The 23233-nt window shown below is 44.6% G+C and overlaps 1 protein-coding gene across 3 annotated transcripts in view; it reads right to left on the bottom strand.

The window, feature by feature from the left end:
* The window catches only part of LOC115119644 (ADAMTS-like protein 4), a 115345-nt gene that overhangs the window by 56982 nt on the left and 35130 nt on the right, over positions 1 to 23233 (bottom strand). For all 3 annotated transcript variants that reach the window (XM_065027813.1, XM_065027811.1, XM_065027812.1), the window contains exon 5: positions 3967 to 4066. In XM_065027813.1, coding sequence (XP_064883885.1) covers positions 3967 to 4066 — 100 coding nt within the window. The remainder of the gene's footprint in view (positions 1 to 3966; positions 4067 to 23233) is intronic.

The following is a 23233-nucleotide window of genomic DNA, read 5'->3' as shown; positions in this document are numbered from 1 at the left end:
CTCGTTCTGTGAGTGATTTCCTGCAAGACAGGAATGTCAGTGTTCTGCCATGGCCAGCGAAGAGCCCGGATCTTCCATTGAGCACATCTGGGACCTGTTGGATCGGAGGGTGAGAGCTAGGGCCATTCCCCCCAGAGATGTCTGGGAACTAGCAGGTGCCTTGGAGGAAGAGTGGGGTAACATCTCACAGCAAGAACTGGCAAATCTGGTGTAGTCCATGAGGAGGACATGCACTGCAGTACTTAATGCAGCTGGTGGCCACCTTTGTTCAGGGACACATTATTCCATTTCTGTTAGTCACATGTCTGTGGAACTTCAGTTTATGTCTCAGTTGTTGAATCTTGTTATGTTCATACAAATATTCACACGTTAAATTTGCTGAAAATAAACACACAGCTGACAGTGAGAGGACGTTTGTTTTTTTTGCTGCGTTTACATACTGTAAGAAGAAAGGAATATATGGGAACTATTTATGTAAATGTGATAGGTACTGTAGTTATTACTGTATAACATAGTTGTATTATAATGAAGCAGGTGCGGTATATGGCCAATATACCACGGCTTATGGCTGTTCTAATGCACGATGCAACGCGGAGTATACCACTACCAATATACCACTACCCTTAGCTGTGGTATATTGGTCATAAACCACAACAACAGGTTACCAACTTAAATAGAACAGTAAACAAGGAGTGTTTCAGCCAATCAGCATCCAGGGTTATACTATACATGTCATGGGATGCTCTACTGTTGATGTTTTTGTGCATGGAATGAACACCATGTTAGTAGTGCTATGAATTGTTGTCATGACTGAATTCTGGAAGGAAATTAAATAAATCACTGTGTAGCTAGCATGTTGTGATATTAACAATAACTATTTACATGAGCATAATTGATTGACACTACAAGTTAGTTTAAGGGTCAGGTACATATTAATATCCTGTATGTTGAGTTCAGTTGTGTGGAGCAGGAACAGCAGTTAGTAAACACAGACGTCCAGTATGTAGACAGAGGAAGTGAGTGGAGTGGTCTGTTGGCAAAGAGACATACTGTATATACACCTGTAAATATATGTACGCTGCACACGCACACACACACACACACACACACACACACACACACACACACACACACACACACACACACACAAAGGCTTTGTCTGTTTGTGCAGACAGCTTGTCTCTCCAGTCCTACCCTGACCATGAATCTTTCAACATAGATATAAGCTCAGTCCACATAGATCAGCCCTACCCTGACCATGACTCTCTCTCATCATAGATCTACAGCCTCAGTCCACATAGATCAGCCCTACCCTGACCATGACCATGACTCTCAACATAGATATACAGCCTCAGTCCACATAGATCAGCCCTACCCTGACCATGACTCTCTCTCATCACAGATATACAGCCTCAGTCCACATAGATCAGCCCTACCCTGACCATGACCATGACTCTCTCTCAGCATAGCTATACAGCCTCAGTCCACATAGATCAGCCCTACCCTGACCATGACCATGACTCTCAACATAGATATACAGCCTCAGTCCACATAGATCAGCCCTACCCTGACCATGACCATGACTCTCAACATAGATATACAGCCTCAGTCCACATAGATCAGCCCTACCCTGACCATGACTCTCAACATAGATATACAGCCACAGTCCACATAGATCAGCCCTACCCTGACCATGACCATGACTCTCAACATAGATATACAGCCTCAGTCCACATAGATCAGCCCTACCCTGACCATGACCATGACTCTCAACATAGATATACAGCCTCAGTCCACATAGATCAGCCCTACCCTGACCATGACCATGACTCTCAACATAGATATACAGCCTCAGTCCACATAGATCAGCCCTACCCTGACCATGACCATGACTCTCAACATAGATATACAGCCTCAGTCCACATAGATCAGCCCTACCCTGACCATGACTCTCTCTCATCACAGATATACAGCCTCAGTCCACATAGATCAGCCCTACCCTGACCATGACCATGACTCTCAACATAGATATACAGCCTCAGTCCACATAGATCAGCCCTACCCTGACCATGACTCTCAACATAGATATACAGCCTCAGTCCACATAGATCAGCCCTACCCTGACCATGACCATGACTCTCAACATAGATATACAGCCTCAGTCCACATAGATCAGCCCTACCCTGACCATGACCATGACTCTCAACATAGATATACAGCCTCAGTCCACATAGATCAGCCCTACCCTGACCATGACCATGACTCTCAACATAGATATACAGCCTCAGTCCACATAGATCAGCCCTACCCTGACCATCACCATGACTCTCAACATAGATATACAGCCTCAGTCCACATAGATCAGCCCTACCCTGACCATGACCATGACTCTCAACATAGATATACAGCCTCAGTCCACATAGATCAGCCCTACCCTGACCATGACTCTCTCTCATCACAGATATACAGCCTCAGTCCACATAGATCAGCCCTACCCTGACCATGACCATGACTCTCAACATAGATATACAGCCTCAGTCCACATAGATCAGCCCTACCCTGACCATGACTCTCAACATAGATATACAGCCTCAGTCCACATAGATCAGCCCTACCCTGACCATGACTCTCTCTCATCACAGATATACAGCCTCAGTCTACATACTGTAGATCAGATCAGGTCAGGTCATTTGGGGCAGCAGGTAGCCTAGTGGTTAGAGCATTGGACCAGTAACCAAAAGGTTGCTTGATCGAATCCCCGAGCTGACAAGGTAAAAATCTGTCGTTCTGCCCCTGAACAAGGCAGTTAACCCACTGTTCCTAGGCCGTCATTGTAAATTAGAATTTGTTCTTAACTGACTTGCCTAGTTAAATAAAGGTTAAATAAAAACAATTGGTGAGGAAAAACTCCTGGCTTCAATCAGAGAAACAATAGAGCCAGATAGCCTACAGGTTAGAGAGAAGGACCAATAGCCAGTGGGTTGTTGGGTCAAATTTCAGAAGCCTTCTGTTGTTGTTAAGCAGCAACACACTCCAGTCCACAGGTACTAGACTGAGGCCCTGTGCTGCCTCCAGCCTCTCTAGCATGCTATGTGTTGTGTTCTAGATCTCTGGTCTCATAGATCAGTGGTTTTATAGCTCTACACTTCCTGGTCTATGTAGCTCTATGATGTCATAGTTCTGTCAGCAGAGGGACTGTACTGCCAACTGATACAGCGGTCACATTTACACACACACACACACTAGCACTCAGGACAATTTACATGGTAGTTTTCCCAGACACACACACACACACACACACACACACACATATGCATTAATCTGTCAGGACAGTGACAAATTCTTGATGATATCATTCTACAGCTGTCTCTCTTTCCCTCCTCTCTCCCCCCCATTCCTGTTTTTCCCTTCGCTCACTTAATCCTTATGTATGTTTATAATTGTCCTCTCTCTTCCCCATCTCTCGTTCTTTCTTTTCTTTTCTCTGTCTTTCCCAAAATCTCTGTTTACAGTTGTCTCCCTCTCCCTCTCTCTAGTTCGGTCCTAAAACAAAGACAACTACTCACTCACACACATTCTAACACTCTCTCACATTCCAACACTCTCTCATTCTGTCCAACAAATACACACGCACACACACACACACTCTCCCTTAATCTTGTGTCACTGTCCCCTCTCTCCCTCCTGCCCTCCTTCTCTCCGTCTTTATCTCACCCAGTAGGAATCTCTCTGCTCAGTCAGTGATGGGAGGAGAAGCTTGGCAGGAGAAAGAAAGTAAAGGAGGGATGTTGGACAAATGAGAGGAAAAACAGAGGGGGGAATGTTTTGTGAGAACAAGGGTATATAGAGTTCTCTCTCTCTCTCTCTCCTCCCTCTCTCTCTCTCTCTCTCTCTCTCTCTCTCTCTCTCTTTAACAAGTGTGTGTGCATGTGTATGTGTATGCATGTGTGTGTGTGTGTAACTTACCCTCAGTGAAAGGTTCCCAGTCGTACAGTCTGCCCATAAACTCCTGGTTGTTGTAGGAAGCGCACTGCTCTGCTCTGGAGTCTGCACCTCCTACACATACCTGACAGACAGAGGGAGGGAGGGAGGGAGGGAGCGAGGGAGAGAGGGAGGGAGGGAGGGAGCGAGGGAGAGAGGGAGGGAGGGAGGGAGGGAGGGAGGGAGGGAGGGAGGGAGGGAGGGAGGGAGGGTCAAATACATGTCAGTACTGTAGATCCCAAGTATTGACAATTGAGGCTATAATGTCATGCCCAACCCTAACCCTAACCCTAAGGCTGGCCAGTACACTAGGTGGCTGGAGAATCAGAAAAGGGAGAGAGGAAAATGAAGAGATATAATCGACAGAGAAGAAGAGATGAGAGAGAGTCATACAAATTAAGAGGGCAAGCATAAAATAGGAGAGGTATTAGTCAGACACACACACACACACACACACACACACACAGACACACACACTATTGTCTCATGATCGCTCTGACAGTGGGCCGATGCACTAAGCAGCATATGGAAATAATAGACTCTCTGGGATCAGCCATACACACATAAATCCACCCAGCTTTTCTATCCAACACTGAGCTGTATGTCTGAGTGTGTGTGTGTGTGTAAGTGTGTCTATGCACGTGCGAGTCAGGCCAATAGAGAAGTACTGGAGACAGTTTGAGCATTCTGAAGGGAGTGAGGAGAGTGAAACTACAGTTGGAGTCTAACCCTGCACACCTGATATATTTCTCCAATAGAGGAACAGTGAAGATCATAGTACTACCTGTAAATCACTTTAACCCCCAGAGGGACACACACACACAAAGCACTAATAAAGAGGGCAGAAGGAGTTCAGTTACTAAGTGACAGTACTTACTCACAGTGTTAATACTAGAAAGGCCTGAAGCCGTCGGCATGCTTCGGTTCAGCCTTCACCTAGCCGAGGACCAAACAAGGGTGCTCTCGTACTCCCTTAAAAGACCTTTGCGTTAAAATTGAGAAAAAACTGCAATAGTACTGTTTGTCCGTCTTGAGACGCCGTAGCCAGTATACACTTCCTCAAAATAGTCAGAATTACTGTTTTTCCCAATTGTTTACACACTAAAATTGGAACTTGAAACTCATGCACCCAATCCCTGAAACCAAGTCTGTAAAATTGCCAACAGAATTTCTGCTTTACACTTTTCAATTCTAAATCACATAGTGATTTTGCAAAACACTACACACATTTCTCTACGTTAGGCTCAACATTAAAAATGAAATTATCTTCAGTCCCTTTGGAAAGCAACTTCAATCACAATACCAAGCTCTATACACCAATTGGAAACACCCACTCCTCACAGGTGTAAACACTCGCTGCTGAATGGTTCACTTAGAAATCAGAGCTTTAGCACTATAAAAGGCCACAGATGAGCTCTCCTGTTGTGGAGGAAAATGGAAGTCAATGGTGAATCAAGAGCTAGAGCTAGAGCCAGAGCCAGAGCCAGGGCCAGAGCCAGAGCCAGAGCCAGGGCCAGAGCTAGAGCCAGGGCCAGAGCCAGAGCCAGAGCCAGGGCCAGAGCCAGAGCCAGGGCCAGAGCCAGAGCCAGGGCCAGAGCCAGGGCCAGAGCCAGAGCCAGAGCCAGGGCCAGGGCCAGAGCCAGAGCCAGGGCCAGAGCCAGAGCCAGAACCAGGGCCAGAGCCAGAGCCAGAGGTGAAGGAGAACGACAACGACGGACGGCTCAGATGAGATCAGGGCCACATTGATTGACCATGTGCTCAACCATGGATTGAGTATAAGGGAGGCTGGGCAGAGAGTTCAGCTCAACCTGAGCTGCTACACGGTTGCATCTATCATCCGTACATTCAGAAATTCCTGGACACACTACATGGCATCCTCATTCCAGCCGAGCAGAGAGGTGGACCAGAGCAGCCCAGGTATGTCATCTGGGACAACGTGAGTTTCCACCGGGATGCTCTGGTTCATCGACCACCCACAGTTTGTTCTATACCTCCCACCATATTCCCCATTCCTAAACACAATTGAATAGTTTTTTCCGGCATGGTGGTGGAAGGTGTATGACCGCCATCCCCTCACATGCCTCTTCAGGCAATGGAGGATGCATGTGGTGAAGTTGATGTGGGGGCTTTTGGTGGCTGGATCTGTCACTCCAGAAGATTCTGTTTAGCCAGGGAGAACATGGCTTGTGATGTAGATGAGGTTCTGTTTAGCCAGGGAGAACATGGCTTGTGATGTAGATGAGGTGCTGTTTAGCCAGGGAGAACATGGCTTGTGATGTAGATGAGGTTCTGTTTAGCCAGGGAGAACATGGCTTGTGATGTAGATGAGGTTCTGTTTAGCCAGGGAGAACATGGCTTGTGATGTAGATGAGGTTCTGTTTAGCCAGGGAGAACATGGCTTGTGATGTAGATGAGGTGCTGTTTAGCCAGGGAGAACATGGCTTGTGATGTAGATGAGGTGCTGTGGCCAGGGAGAACATGGCTTGTGATGTAGATGAGGTGCTGTGGCCAGGGAGAACATGGCTTGTGATGTAGATGAGGTGCTGTTTAGCCAGGGAGAACATGGCTTGTGATGTAGATGAGGTGCTGTTTAGCCAGGGAGAACATGGCTTGTGATGTAGATGAGGTGCTGTTTAGCCAGGGAGAACATGGCTTGTGATGTAGATGAGGTGCTGTTTAGCCAGGGAGAACATGGCTTGTGATGTAGATGAGGTGCTGTGGCCAGGGAGAACATGGCTTGTGATGTAGATGAGGTGCTGTTTAGCCAGGAGAACATGGCTTGTGATGTAGATGAGGTGCTGTTTAGCCAGGAGAACATGGCTTGTGATGTAGATGAGGTGCTGTTTAGCCAGGAGAACATGGCTTGTGATGTAGATGAGGTGCTGTTTAGCCAGGGAGAACATGGCTTGTGATGTAGATGAGGTGCTGTTTAGCCAGGGAGAACATGGCTTGTGATGTAGATGAGGTGCTGTGGCCAGGGAGAACATGGCTTGTGATGTAGATGAGGTGCTGTGGCCAGGGAGAACATGGCTTGTGATGTAGATGAGGTGCTGTGGCCAGGGAGAACATGGCTTGTGATGTAGATGAGGTTCTGTTTAGCCAGGGAGAACATGGCTTGTGATGTAGATGAGGTTCTGTTTAGCCAGGGAGAACATGGCTTGTGATGTAGATGAGGTTCTGTTTAGCCAGGGAGAACATGGCTTGTGATGTAGATGAGGTGCTGTTTAACCAGGGAGAACATGGCTTGTGATGTAGATGAGGTGCTGTGGCCAGGGAGAACATGGCTTGTGATGTAGATGAGGTGCTGTGGCCAGGGAGAACATGGCTTGTGATGTAGATGAGGTGCTGTTTAGCCAGGGAGAACATGGCTTGTGATGTAGATGAGGTGCTGTTTAGCCAGGGAGAACATGGCTTGTGATGTAGATGAGGTGCTGTTTAGCCAGGGAGAACATGGCTTGTGATGTAGATGAGGTGCTGTTTAGCCAGGGAGAACATGGCTTGTGATGTAGATGAGGTGCTGTTTAGCCAGGGAGAACATGGCTTGTGATGTAGATGAGGTGCTGTTTAGCCAGGAGAACATGGCTTGTGATGTAGATGAGGTGCTGTTTAGCCAGGGAGAACATGGCTTGTGATGTAGATGAGGTGCTGTTTAGCCAGGGAGAACATGGCTTGTGATGTAGATGAGGTGCTGTGGCCAGGGAGAACATGGCTTGTGATGTAGATGAGGTGCTGTTTAGCCAGGGAGAACATGGCTTGTGATGTAGATGAGGTGCTGTGGCCAGGGAGAACATGGCTTGTGATGTAGATGAGGTGCTGTGGCCAGGGAGAACATGGCTTGTGATGTAGATGAGGTGCTGTGGCCAGGGAGAACATGGCTTGTGATGTAGATGAGGTGCTGTGGCCAGGGAGAACATGGCTTGTGATGTAGATGAGGTGCTGTGGCCAGGGAGAACATGGCTTGTGATGTAGATGAGGTGCTGTTTAGCCAGGGAGAACATGGCTTGTGATGTAGATGAGGTGCTGTGGCCAGGGAGAACATGGCTTGTGATGTAGATGAGGTGCTGTTTAGCCAGGGAGAACATGGCTTGTGATGTAGATGAGGTGCTGTGGCCAGGGAGAACATGGCTTGTGATGTAGATGAGGTGCTGTTTAGCCAGGGAGAACATGGCTTGTGATGTAGATGAGGTGCTGTGGCCAGGAGAACATGGCTTGTGATGTAGATGAGGTGCTGTTTAGCCAGGGAGAACATGGCTTGTGATGTAGATGAGGTGCTGTGGCCAGGAGAACATGGCTTGTGATGTAGATGAGGTGCTGTTTAGCCAGGAGAACATGGCTTGTGATGTAGATGAGGTGCTGTGGCCAGGGAGAACATGGCTTGTGATGTAGATGAGGTGCTGTGGCCCGGGAGAACATGGCTTGTGATGTAGATGAGGTGCTGTGGCCAGGGAGAACATGGCTTGTGATGTAGATGAGGTGCTGTTTAGCCAGGGAGAACATGGCTTGTGATGTAGATGAGGTGCTGTGGCCAGGGAGAACATGGCTTGTGATGTAGATGAGGTGCTGTTTAGCCAGGGAGAACATGGCTTGTGATGTAGATGAGGTGCTGTTTAGCCAGGGAGAACATGGCTTGTGATGTAGATGAGGTGCTGTGGCCAGGGAGAACATGGCTTGTGATGTAGATGAGGTGCTGTGGCCAGGGAGAACATGGCTTGTGATGTAGATGAGGTGCTGTGGCCAGGGAGAACATGGCTTGTGATGTAGATGAGGTGCTGTTTAGCCAGGGAGAACATGGCTTGTGATGTAGATGAGGTGCTGTTTAGCCAGGGAGAACATGGCTTGTGATGTAGATGAGGTGCTGTGGCCAGGGAGAACATGGCTTGTGATGTAGATGAGGTGCTGTGGCCAGGGAGAACATGGCTTGTGATGTAGATGAGGTGCTGTGGCCAGACCCAAATAGGAGGCAGGATGCAGCCTAATCCCTTTTTATTCTTTTAAACATTTTTGCATGCGTTTTTGTCTTTGTTTTTAGAGTTTTGAAAGAATGAGCCACTTTCATTTTTTATTTTTGTACAGAAAACCCTTTATCTTACTGAATGTTTTTCCTGTTTTACAATTTGGAAATAAATGAAAATGTTTTTGTTACTGTATTGCATTTGTGTGTTTATTTATGTATTTTTATTTAACCTGTATTTGAGTAGGTATACATTACTGTAACAATCTTTTACAACCGGCTACAGTGTAACACTGACAATGGAAAAGGGCATAAACCTAGTAGTGTTTTGTGTTTTGTGTTGAGCACATCATAAACCTACTGCTGGGATATTCATAGTAGTGTTTTGTGTTGAGCACATCATAAACCTACTGCTGGGATATTCATAGTAGTGTTTTGTGTTGAGCACATCATAAACCTACTGCTGGGATATTCATAGTAGTGTTTTGTGTTGAGCACATCATAAACCTACTGCTGGGACATTTATAGTAGTGTTTTGTGTTGAGCACATCATAAACCTACTGCTGGGACATTCATAGTAGTGTTTTGTGTTGAGCACATCATAAACCTACTGCTGGGACATTCATAGTAGTGTTTTGTGTTGAGCACATCATAAACCTACTGCTGGGATATTCATAGTAGTGTTTTGTATTGAGCACATCATAAACCTACTGCTGGGACATTCATAGTAGTGTTTTGTGTTGAGCACATCATAAACCTACTGCTGGGACATTCATAGTAGTGTTTTGTGTTGAGCACATCATAAACCTACTGCTGGGACATTCATAGTAGTGTTTTGTGTTGAGCACATCATAAACCTACTGCTGGGATATTCATAGTAGTGTTTTGTATTGAGCACATCATAAACCTACTGCTGGGATATTCATAGTAGTGTTTTGTGTTGAGCACATCATAAACCTACTGCTGGGACATTCAGTGTTTTGTGTTGAGCACATCATAAACCTACTGCTGGGATATTCATAGTAGTGTTTTGTGTTGAGCACATCATAAACCTACTGCTGGGATATTCATAGTAGTGTTTTGTGTTGAGCACATCATAAACCTACTGCTGGGATATTCAGTGTTTTGTGTTGAGCACATCATAAACCCACTGCTGGGATATTCATAGTAGTGTTTTGTGTTGAGCACAACATAAACCTACTGCTGGGATATTCATAGTAGTGTTTTGTATTGAGCACATCATAAACCTACTGCTGGGATATTCACAGTGTTTTGTGTTGAGCACAACATAAACCTACTGCTGGGATATTCATAGTAGTGTTTTGTGTTGAGCACATAAACCTACTGCTGGGATATTCATAGTGTTTTGTGTTGAGCACATCATAAACCTACTGCTGGGATATTCATAGTAGTGTTTTGTGTTGAGCACATCATAAACCTACTGCTGGGATATTCATAGTAGCGTTTTGTGTTGAGCACATCATAAACCTACTGCTGGGATATTCATAGTAGTGTTTTGTGTTGAGCACATCATAAACCTACTGCTGGGACATTCAGTGTTTTGTGTTGAGCACATCATAAACCTACTGCTGGGATATTCATAGTAGTGTTTTGTGTTGAGCACATCATAAACCTACTGCTGGGATATTCATAGTAGTGTTTTGTGTTGAGCACATCATAAACCTACTGCTGGGATATTCATAGTAGTGTTTTGTGTTGAGCACATCATAAACCTACTGCTGGGACATTTATAGTAGTGTTTTGTGTTGAGCACATCATAAACCTACTGCTGGGACATTCATAGTAGTGTTTTGTGTTGAGCCCATCATAAACCTACTGCTGGGACATTCATAGTAGTGTTTTGTGTTGAGCACATCATAAACCTACTGCTGGGATATTCATAGTAGTGTTTTGTATTGAGCACATCATAAACCTACTGCTGGGACATTCATAGTAGTGTTTTGTGTTGAGCACATCATAAACCTACTGCTGGGACATTCATAGTAGTGTTTTGTGTTGAGCACATCATAAACCTACTGCTGGGACATTCATAGTAGTGTTTTGTGTTGAGCACATCATAAACCTACTGCTGGGATATTCATAGTAGTGTTTTGTATTGAGCACATCATAAACCTACTGCTGGGATATTCATAGTAGTGTTTTGTGTTGAGCACATCATAAACCTACTGCTGGGACATTCAGTGTTTTGTGTTGAGCACATCATAAACCTACTGCTGGGATATTCATAGTAGTGTTTTGTGTTGAGCACATCATAAACCTACTGCTGGGATATTCATAGTAGTGTTTTGTGTTGAGCACATCATAAACCTACTGCTGGGATATTCAGTGTTTTGTGTTGAGCACATCATAAACCCACTGCTGGGATATTCATAGTAGTGTTTTGTGTTGAGCACAACATAAACCTACTGCTGGGATATTCATAGTAGTGTTTTGTATTGAGCACATCATAAACCTACTGCTGGGATATTCACAGTGTTTTGTGTTGAGCACAACATAAACCTACTGCTGGGATATTCATAGTAGTGTTTTGTGTTGAGCACATAAACCTACTGCTGGGATATTCATAGTGTTTTGTGTTGAGCACATCATAAACCTACTGCTGGGATATTCATAGTAGTGTTTTGTGTTGAGCACATCATAAACCTACTGCTGGGATATTCATAGTAGCGTTTTGTGTTGAGCACATCATAAACCTACTGCTGGGATATTCATAGTAGTGTTTTGTGTTGAGCACATCATAAACCTACTGCTGGGACATTCAGTGTTTTGTGTTGAGCACATCATAAACCTACTGCTGGGATATTCATAGTAGTGTTTTGTGTTGAGCACATCATAAACCTACTGCTGGGATATTCATAGTAGTGTTTTGTGTTGAGCACATCATAAACCTACTGCTGGGATATTCATAGTAGTGTTTTGTGTTGAGCACATCATAAACCTACTGCTGGGATATTCAGAGGTTATCACACACACACACACACCAACACAGAAACACACACACAGCTCTTGATATGTGATCAGCTCGCATTAACTCATCAATACTCTCCAAACACGCACACACATACATTGTATATACTGTAAGCCTTTGTGACTCTCTCCTCTCCTTTCAGTTGGTTCCCCTCCTCCCTTCCTTTCACGGATTAGTTCCCCCGTTTTTCTCTCTTTTTGGTCTGTCTACATCTGTCTCTCCCTTCCTGTGACCCCACTCTCTGAGGGTGTATCTACATGGAGATCTGCATGGAGGAATGGGCCAAAATACCAGCAACAGTGTGTGAAAACCTTGTGAAGACTTACAGAAAACGTTTGACCTCTGTCATTGCCAACAAAGGGTATATAACAAAGTATATAAGTATTGAGATAAACTTTTGTTATTGACCAAATACTTATTTTCCACCATAATTTGCAAATAAATTCATTAAAAATCCTACAATGTGATTTTCTGGATTTTTTTTCTCATTTTGTCTGTCATAGTTGAAGTGTACCTATGATGAAAATGACAGGCCTCTCTCATCTTTTTAAGTGGGAGAACTTGCACAATTGGTGGCTGACTAAATACTTTTTTGCCCCACTGTACACTACCGGTCTAAAGTTTTAGAACACATAGTTATTTATTTATACTATTTTCTACATTGTAGACTAATAGTGAAGACATCAAAACTATGAAATAACACAAATGGAATCCTTTAGTAATCAAAAAAGCGTTAAACAAATCTAAATATATTTTTTATTTGAGATTCTTCAAATAGACACCCTTTGTCTTGATAACAGCTTTGCACACTCTTGGCATTCTCTCAACCAGCTTCATGAGGTAGTCACCTGGAATGCATTTCAATTAACAGGTGTGCCTTCTTAAAAGTGGAATTTCTTTGTCGAATTTGTTTCCTTCGTAACGCGTTTCATCCAATCAGTTGTGTTGTGACAAGGTAGGGGTGGTATACAGAAGAAAACCCTATTTGGTAAAAGACCAAGTCCATATTATGGCAAGAACAGCTCAAATAGGCTCTGTGGCCGGGAGACCCATGGTGCGGAGCACAATTGGCCCAGCGTCATCCGGGTTAGGGGAGGGTTTGGCAGGCAGGGATGTCCTTGTCCTATCACACACTAGCGACTCCTGTGCACACACTGACACGGTCGCCAGGTGTACTGGGTTTCCTCCGACACATTGGTGTGGCTGGCTTCCGGGTTAAGTGGGCTTTGTGTCAAGAAGCAGTGCAGCTTGGTTGGGTTGTGTTTTGGAGGACGCACAGCTCTCGACCAATTAGATACCACGAAATTGGAAAAAAAAGAACAGCTCAAATAAGCAAAGAGACACGGCAAAGAGACACGGCAGTCCAACTTTGAAAGTTTCTTCAAGTGCATTCGCAAAAACCATTAAGTGCTATGATGAAACTGGCTCTCATGAGGACCGCCACAGGAAAGGAAGAAACCACTACTGAAGGACACCAATAAGAAGAGACTTGCTTGGGCCAAGAAACACGAGCAATGGACATTACACCGGTGCAAATTTGTCCTTTGTTCTGGAGTCCAAATTGGAAATATTTGGTTTCAACCGCAGTGTCTTTGTGAGACGTGGTGTGGGTGAACGGATGATCTCCACATGTGTATTTCCCACGGAGGAGGAGGTGTGATGGTTCTTTGCTGGTGACACGGTCTGTGATTTATTTAATTCAAGGCACACTTAGCCAGCATGGCTACCACAGCATTCTGCAGCGATACGCCATCCCATCTGGTTTGAGCTGAGTGGGGCAGAGTGAAGGAAAGTAGGTTTTCTAAAACTTTTGACCAGTAGTGTGTATGTATATATATATATATATATATATATATATATATATACACACCTTATTATTATTGTCTCCCCCTTTCCATCGCTCTCTTTCTTCCACTCTCTCCTCTCTATCTTCTTCTCTCTCTCTCCTTTCTATCTTCTTCCCTCTCTCTCCTCTCTATCTTCTTCCCTCTCTCTCCTTTCTATCTTCTTCTCTCTCTCTCCTCTCTATCTTCTTCTCTCTCTATCCTCTCTCTCTCCTCTCTATCTTCTTCTCTCTCTCTCCTTTCTATCTTCTTCTCTCTCTCTCCTCTCTATCTTCTTCCACTCTATCTTCTTCTATCTCTCTATCTTCTTCTCTCTATCTTCTCCTCTCTCTCTCCTCTCTATCTTCTTCTCTCTCTCTCCTCTCTATCTTCTTCCACTCTCTATCTTCTTCTCTCTCTCTCTATCTTCTTCTCTCTCTCCTCTCTATCTTCTCCTCTCTCTCTTCTTCTCTCTCTCCATCTTCTTCTCTCTATCTTCTCTCTATCTTCTCCTCTCTCTCTTCTTCTCTCTATCTGCTTCTCTCTCTCTCCTCTCTATCATCTTCTCTCTCTCTTCTCTCTATCATCTTCTCTCTCTCTTCTCTCTATATTCTTCTCTCTCTCTCTCTATCTTCTTCTCTCTCTCCTCTTCTCTATATCTTCTTCTCTCTCTCTCTCCTCTCTATCTTCTCCCTCTCCTTTTTCTTCCACTCTCTCCTTTCTATCTTCTCTCTCTCTCCTCTCTATCTTCTCTCTCTCTCCTCTCTTTCTTCCACTCTCTCCTTTTTATCGTATTCTCTCTCTCTCTCCTCTCCATCTTCTCTCTCTCTCCTTTCCATCGATCTCTTTCTTCCTCTCTATCTTCTCTCTCTCTCTCCTCTCTTTCTTCCACTCTCTCCTCTCTATCTTCTCTCTCTCTCCTTTCTATCTTCTTCTCTCTCTCTCTATCTATCTTCTCTCTCTCTCCTCTCTATCTTCTATCTCTCTCTCCTCACTATCTTCTCTCTCTCCTCGCTATCTTCTTCTCTCTATCTTCTCTCTCTCCTCACTATCTTCTTCTCACTATATTCTTCTCTCTCTCTCCTCTCTATCTTCTCTCTCTATATCTTATTCTCTCTCTCTATCTTCTCCTCTCTCTCTCCTCTATCTTCTTCTCCCTCTCTATCTTCTCTCTCTCTCCTCTCTATCTATCTACTCTCTATCTTCTCTATCTTCTTCTCTCTCTCCTCTCTATCTTCTTCTCTCTCTCTACTCTCTATCTTCTCTCTCTCCTCTCTATCTTCTCTCTACTCTCTATCTTCTCTCTACTCTCTATCTTCTCTATCTTCTTCTCTCTCTCCTCTCTATCTTCTTCTCTCTCTTCTCTCTACTCTCTATCTTCTCTATTTTATCCTCTCTCTCCTTACTATCTTCTTCTCTTTCTTCTCTCTATCTTATCTCTCCTCTATTTCTTCCCATCTCTCCTTCTCTCTTTTTTACCCTCTCTCTCCTTCACTCGTTCTTTCTCTATCCTCTCCCTCTTCTCTCGCCCTCTCTCTCCTTCTTCCAGTCACACAGCTGTCACCAACAGCTGGAAAGTTTAAAAAGACACTCTACTCATCTGGACAGAGTCAAGTGAACATACACACTCACACACGCACACACATACGCACGTACACCACCAGTTTTAAAAAAGAACCGTGACTGTTTATGTCAATGAGAGAATGTGTGAAAATACGTTCAAAAGGTTCACACAATGGATTGTGGGTGCTTCAGTGTGTGTGTGTGTGTGTGTGTGTGTGTGTGTGTGTGTGTGTGTGTGTGTGTGTGTGTATTTGTGTGTCTGTGTGTGCGGGCGGGCGTGCGAATGTGTGTGTGTGTCTACAGTACAGTGCGTATTCATGTGTTAAAAACCCTTGAGGATGTGCATGAAATGCGATTAGTAATGGCTGTAAATATTTCTGCTTGACATAAACACACTAGACCAGTGTGTGTGTGTGTGTGTGTGTGTGTGTGTGTGTGTGTGTGTGTGTGTGTGTGTGTGTGTGTGTGTGTGTAAACAGTGAATAGACCACCCTGAGAGGCTGTTTGTGTTAGGCGGACAAGGTCAAGAGGTGAGGGAAAACAGTAAAGAAAAGTGATTGGAGGAGAAGAGCCTAATGAATAGATGGAGGCTAGAGAAACAGTCAGAAAGAGAAAGTGTGTGTTGTCATGTATGTGTTATTGTCTAGGCACTGCAGGCAGGAGTTACATGGTTCTCTTCTTATAGCGTTTAGTGTGTGTAAAACAGAGGGAGGCTAAGTGACTGAATAGGGAGTGAGAAATTCAATGTGTAGAATGTGTGTGTACTATGAGTTTACTATGTGTTTTATGAGCAGCAGAGAGGGTCTGTGGAATTGTAAGGGAATACATGTCTTTTTCCTTTTAACTGTATGTGTGTGTGTGTGTGTGTGTGTGTGTGAGTGTGAATGTGTGTTTGTGTGTGTGCTTGTGTAGGCAGGGTTATACGTTTCTCTATATCTACATTGCTTGGGAGAGTCTGACTACGGGGGTGAATGAATAGATGGAAAAGGGAGGGGTAAAGTGACAGGGGGAGGAGAGAAAGAGAGTGAGAGTTTTGTGACAGTATTGAAACTGAAGAAAGAGGAGAAAGAGAGTGAGAGTTTTGTGACAGTATTGAAACTGAAGAAAGAGGAGAAAGAGAGTGAAATTTTTGTGACAGTATTGAAACTGAAGAAAGAGGAGAAAGAGAGTGAAATTTTTGTGACAGTATTGAAACTGAAGAAAGAGGAGAAAGAGAGTGAGAGTTTTGTGACAGTATTGAAACTGAAGAAAGAGGAGAAAGAGAGTGAGGGTTTTGTGACAGTATTGAAACTGAAGAAAGAGGAGAAAGAGAGGCAATGGGGAAATTAAAGAAGAAGGGTGTAATAAATCAACTGTTATAGACGTCAGAAACATGGAACAGAAACATTCCTAGAATAACACAGAACTTCAGTGATCTACGGAATCTTCTCACAACAAGTCTACAGTGGCAAGAAAAGTATGTGAACCCTTTGGAATGACCTGCATTTCTGCATCAATTGGTCATCAAATTTGATCGGATCTAGGTCAAAACAATAGACAAACACAGTGTGCTTAAACTAATAACACACAAATTATTGTATTTTTCTTGTCTATATTGAATACATCATTTAAACATTCACAGTGTAGGTTGGAAAAAGTATGTGAACCCCTAGGCTAATGACTTCTCCAAAAGCTCATTGGAGTCACCTAACCTGGAGTCCAATCAATGAAAAGAGATTGGAGATGTTGGTTAGAGCTTCCTTTCCCTATAAAACAACACTTATAAAATTTGAGTTTTCTATTCACAAGAAGCATTGGCTGATGTAAACCATGCCTCGAACAAAAGAGATCTCAGAAGACCTAAGATGAAGAATTGTTGAGGGTTACAAAAGTATCTCTAAAAGCCTTGATGTTCATCAGTCCACGGTAAGACACATTGTCTATAAATAGAGAAAGTTCAGCACTGTTGCTACTCTCCCTAGGAGTGGCCGTCCTGCAAAGATGACTGCAAGAGCACAGTGCAGAATGCTCAATGAGGTTACGAAGAATCCTAGAGTCTCAGCTAAAGACTTACAGAAATATCTGGAACATGCTAACATCTCTGTTGACGAGTCTACGATACGTAAAACACTAAACAAGAATGGTATTCATGGGAGGACTGCTGTCCAAAACATTGCTGCACGTCTGAAGTTTGCAAAAGTGCACCTGGATGTTTCACAGCGCTACTGGCAAAATATTCTGTGGACAGATGAAACTACAGTTGAGTTGTTTGGGAGGAAGGAACACAAAACACTATGTGTGGAGAACAAAGGCACAGCACACCAACATCAAAACCTCATCCCAACGGTAAAGTATGGTGGAGGGAGCATCATGGTTTGGGGCTGCTTTGCTGGCTGCTTCAGGGCCTGGACAGCTTGCTATCATCGACGGGAAAAATGAATTCCCAAGTTTATCAAGACATTTTGCAGGAGAATGTAAGGCTATCTGTCCGCCAATTGAAGCTCAACCCGCTTGAGATGCTGTGGTATGACCTCAAGAGAGCAGTTCACACCAGACATCCCAAGAATATTGCTGAACTGAAACAGTTTTGTAAAGAGGAATGGCCCAAAATTTCTCCTGACCGTTGTGCTGGTCTGATCCGCAACTACAGAAAACATTTGGTTGAGGTTATTGCTGCCAAAGGAGGGTCAACAGTTATTAAATCCGAGGGTTCACATACTTCTCCCACCCTGCACTGTGAATGTTTACACGGTGTGTTCAATAAAGTCATGAAAACGTATCATTGTTTGAGTTATTAGTTTAAGCTGTGTTTGTCTATTGTTGTGACCTAGATGAAGATCAGATCAAATTTAATGACCAATTTATGCAGAAATCAAGGTATTTCCAAAGGGTTACATACTTCTACAGACTGGTGAAAGATACAAGTCACTGTAGTTCTATAGACTGGTGAAAGATACAAGTCACTGTAGTTCTATAGACTGGTGAAAGATACAAGTCACTGTAGTTCTATAGACTGGTGAAAGATACAAGTCACTGTAGTTCTACAGACTGGTGAAAGATACAAGTCACTGTAGTTCTAGAGACTGGTGAAAGATACAAGTCACTGTAGTTCTACAGACTGGTGAAAGATACAAGTCACTGTAGTTCTACAGACTGGTGAAAGATACAAGTCACTGTAGTTCTACAGACTGGTGAAAGATACAAGTCACTGTAGTTCTACAGACTGGTGAAAGATACAAGTCACTGTAGTTCTACAGACTGGTGAAAGATACAAGTCACTGTAGTTCTACAGACTGGTGAAAGATACAAGTCACTGTAGTTCTACAGACTGGTGAAAGATACAAGTCACTGTAGTTCTACAGACTGGTGAAAGACACAAGTCACTGTAGTTCTACAGACTGGTGAAAGATACAAGTCACTGTAGTTCTACAGACTGGTGAAAGATACAAGTCACTGTAGTTCTACAGACTGGTGAAAGATACACGTCACTGTAGTTCTACAGACTGGTGAAAGATACAAGTCACTGTAGTTCTATAGACTGGTGAAAGATACAAGTCACTGTAGTTCTATAGACTGGTGAAAGATACAAGTCACTGTAGTTCTACAGACTGGTGAAAGATACAAGTCACTGTAGTTATATAGACTGGTGAAAGATACAAGTCACTGTAGTTATACAGACTGGTGAAAGATACAAGTCACTGTAGTTCTATAGACTGGTGAAAGACAGAGAGAGTGAAGACCATTCTAGTAGAGCAGTTAAAGTCTGAGGTATGTTTTACTACTGGGGGAGGAGAAAGGGGGAGAAGGAGTGAGAAGGGTAAAGGGGAGAGAGTAATAGCTACTGAATAGACCTGTGAGAGAGCCAGAGAATATTGTTGTAGGCCAGTGAAAGTTATAGGTGTGCTGTGCTTTAGAGCTGGGCAAAGGGGGAGGATAGGAGGAGGATAGGGGGGGTCTGTAATGAATAGGTAGAAGAAAGAGAGAAGGAAAGAGAGAGTGGATGCATGGCAGTAGTTGTGTGAGCAAATGAAAGACATGGGGAGTAAGTTACAGTAAGCTAAGTTACAGGAGGGGAGGAGGGAGTTACAGGTGTGTTTTACTGGAGGGGAGGAGGGAGTTACAGGTGTGTTTTACTGGAGGGGAGGAGGGAGTTACAGGTGTGTTTTACTGGAGGGGAGGAGGGAGTTACAGGTGTATTTTACTGGAGGGGAGGAGGGAGTTACAGGTGTGTTTTACTGGAGGGGAGGAAGGGAGAGGAGGGAGGGGATGGGTGAGAAATAGGGAGGAGGGGAGTCGAGGGGGGAGAAGGAGTGAGGAGGAAGGAGGGAGGAGGGGATGAAGGGGGAGAAGGAGGGGAGGGTCTGTCTGTCTGTAATGAATAGGGCCATTAGTGAGAGGGGAATCAACCAGGGTCTCCCTTTGTACTACTGAGGTCTACTCTTACTGCCACACCAGTGGAGGCTGCTGAGGGGAGGACTATTCCATTGACTCCATTCCAGCCATTACTATGAGCCGTCCTCCCTTCAACAACCTCCGCTGTGCCACACAGTACAGAGGACAGAGAGGATGCCCACACTGACAGACCAATCAACTGCACTTCTACAAACACAGACAGAAAAACACTATTGGAATGCCCATAAACAGCAAAACACAGAAGTTCTGTAAACACACAAAATCACACAGAACATTCCACTGTGAAAGCTGTTGTTGACCACACAAACACACACACCCTCCTGGGTGTGCCCTAGTTAACTCCTTAGGGGAACAGACATTCTTGGGAACCTTCCTCTGCAGCTGTTTCCACACGGATCATCTAGGTGACGGAACAGGGATTGCCCACCTGGGAATGGCCCCTAGTCCTCTCAGCCTGTCCAGGGCCTCACATCACTAAACAGCTGTACATATCGACTCAAGAACACACAGAAACAGACAAAGATACACACAAACAACTCACACACTTCCAGGTGGGTTTATGTGTAATCTGTTGGTCAGCTTCCTAACTGAACAACAGTTCAGACTTGTATTCTGACCTGGCTAATGATAAAGCATGTTTTCCAGCCTGTAGCCGTGACCTATAACCCTGAGATATGGACATGGATGTAGACTCCAACGACACCACAGTCAGTCAGTCTCCAGCCATAGGAGTCTCCAGCCATGTCTCAGAGTTAGCCTTGACCCAGGAGGAAGCCGAGCCTCCATGTGATAAACACTACAATAGACTCTCATACATCACTGCACAGGAAGCCAGCTGTCTGTCTGTCCACCACCTCCCAAGATGGACGACCCACGTTATCAGGTCATCACATTGAAACAGATGTACACTGAGACATTCTCATTGGGTCTGTTCACTAGAAGGATAGAGTCAAATGAGAAATGAACATGTTCTACTTCTCTGAACACTTCACAAACACACACAGGAGTTTGGATGCAGCACTGGGTCACAAGGACACCGCTGCCCCTGGAGCTATTTGGAAGGGACCCAGAAGAAAACAAACTTAGTCAGTATGGATAGCATGGCTGATAATAATTACACAAACACTCCACTCGACAAAGTGTGTGTGTGTGTGTGTGTGTGTGTGTGTGTGTGTGTGTGTGTGTCCTACCCAGCACATCTGGGTCTGTTCGGGACTTCATAACGACTCTAAACAATAATAATTTTGTCATTGCTGAACTTTTCAGAGAACAATACTGCCGTTATCTTAGCCAAGACTTTGGGAGAGAGGGCAGGATACGTCTCTCTCAACATCCATCTCTGTTGTGTGTGAGTCCAATACCATGATAATACATGGTATTATGTACTGGCTGTTCAGACATTACATACCTGTTTTTAGAGTAATTGTTGCTTCAACTACACCATATGATACATTTGACAGTACTTGGATCATTCTGTAAATCAGGGTGGATGAAGTAACCTCCAGAAACTGACCTAAGATCAGTAGTTTAGCAAGGTTAAGCTGATCCCAGATCTGTGCCTAGCAGCAACTTCTACCAGCAGTGTAACTCAAGCGGTACTTATCTTAGACCATACAGTAAACTGAACTGCTCTTAATATTGATCCTGTGATGAAGCGGTCATACATCTCTCATTATAGCACTGACTGTTATAGATGCAGTCATACAGTATAGTATATTATATACATGGCCAGAAGTATGTGGACACCTGCTCGTCGAACATCTCATTCCAAAATCATGGGCCTTAATATGGAGTTGGTCCCCTCTTTGCTGCTATAACAACATCCACTCTTCTGGGAAGGCTTTCCACTAGATGTTGGAACATTGCTGCAGGGACTTACTTCCATTCAGCCACAAGAGCATTAGTGAGGTTGGGTACTGATGTCGGCGTTCCAATTCATCCCAAAGGTGTTCGATGGAGTTGAGGTCAGGCCTCTGTGCAGGCCAGTCAAGTTCTTCTACACCGATCTCGACAAAGCATTTCTGGGGCCTCCCGAGTTGCACAGTGGTCTAAGGCACTGCATCGCAGTGCTAGAGGCATCACTACAGACCCATGAGGCAGTGCACAATTGGCCCATCATTTGGCCGGCTGGGATGTCCTTGTCCCATCGAGCTCTAGCAACTCCTTGTGGCCGGCCGGGTGCCTGCAAGCTGACTCGTGTTGCCAGTTGTACGGTGATTCCTCCGACACATTGGTGCGGCTGCCTTCCGGGTTAAGCGAGCAGTGTGTCAAGAAGCAGTGCAGCATGGCAGGGTCGTGTTTCGTCGTGAAGTGTGATTCCTCACTCCAGAGAACACGTTTCCACTGCTCCAAGGTGCAATGGCGGCTAGCTTTATACCACACCAAGAGGATGCTTGGCATTGTGCATGGTGATCTTAGGCTGCTTGGCCATGGAAACCCATTTCATTATGCTCCAGACGAACAGCTCTGACTTTGTTTCCATAAGCAGTTTGGAACTCGGAAGTGAGTGTTGCAACCGAGGGCAGACGATTTTTACGTGCTACACGCTTCAGCACTCGGCGGTCCCGTTCTGTGAGCTTGTGTGGCCAACCACTTCGCGGCTGAGCCGTTGTTGCTCCTAGACATTTCCACTTCACAATAACAGCACTTACAGTTGACCGGGGCAACTCTAGCAGGGCAAAAATCTGACGAACTGACTTGTTGGAAAGGTGGCATCCTATGATGGTGCCACGTTGAAAGTCATGGAGCTCTTCAGTAAGCGCCATTCTACTGCCAATGTTTGTCTATGGAGATTGCATGGCGGTGTGCTTGATTTTATACACAACGGGTATGGCTGACATAGCACCAGAATCCCCTAATTTGAAGGGGTGTCCACATACTTTTGTATATATAGTGTATATTAGATACAGTAGATAAGGCCTAGGTGCTTGTTGTGTGGAGGCATGCTCCCTTGACACTGAGTAAATATTGACTCTAGAGTAGATGTGGGAAAGAGAGCAAGGGAAGAATGAAAGAGAGAGAAGACAGTCTTTCTTAATAGTTCCTTTCACTCAGAAGTCAGGTCAAAGTGTACTCCTCTCGTTTTTCTCTCCTTCAGTCGGTTTCTCTCCACATTCCACACTTTCCTCTCCTCTCTTTCTCTCTCATCCTAAAACCTCTGCTCTTCTTACACATGCACACACTCTCTCTTTCCGCTTGTGTAACCTTTCCATGTAACCTTTCCTTTCTCTTCCTGCTGTCTCTCTCTCTCTCCCTCGTCTCTCTCCATCTATCTCTGTCTCTCTCTCTCCCTCTGTCTCTCTCCATCTCTCTCTCCCTCGTCTCTCTCCATCTATCTCTGTCTCTCTCTCTCCCTCTGTCTCTCTCTCTCCCTCTATCTCTCTCTCCCTCGTCTCTCTCCATCTATCTCTGTCTCTCTCTCTCTCCCTCTGCCTGTCTCTCTCCATCTATCTCTGTCTCTCTCTCCCTCTGTCTCTCTCCATTTATCTCTCTCTCTCTCCATCTATCTCTCCCTCTGTCTCTCTCCATTTATCT

Source organism: Oncorhynchus nerka, linkage group LG14 (assembly GCF_034236695.1).
Source record: "Oncorhynchus nerka isolate Pitt River linkage group LG14, Oner_Uvic_2.0, whole genome shotgun sequence".
NCBI lineage: Eukaryota > Metazoa > Chordata > Actinopteri > Salmoniformes > Salmonidae > Oncorhynchus > Oncorhynchus nerka.
The sequence above is the reverse complement of the archived record's forward strand: the minus strand, read 5'-3'. Positions and strand labels throughout refer to the sequence as shown.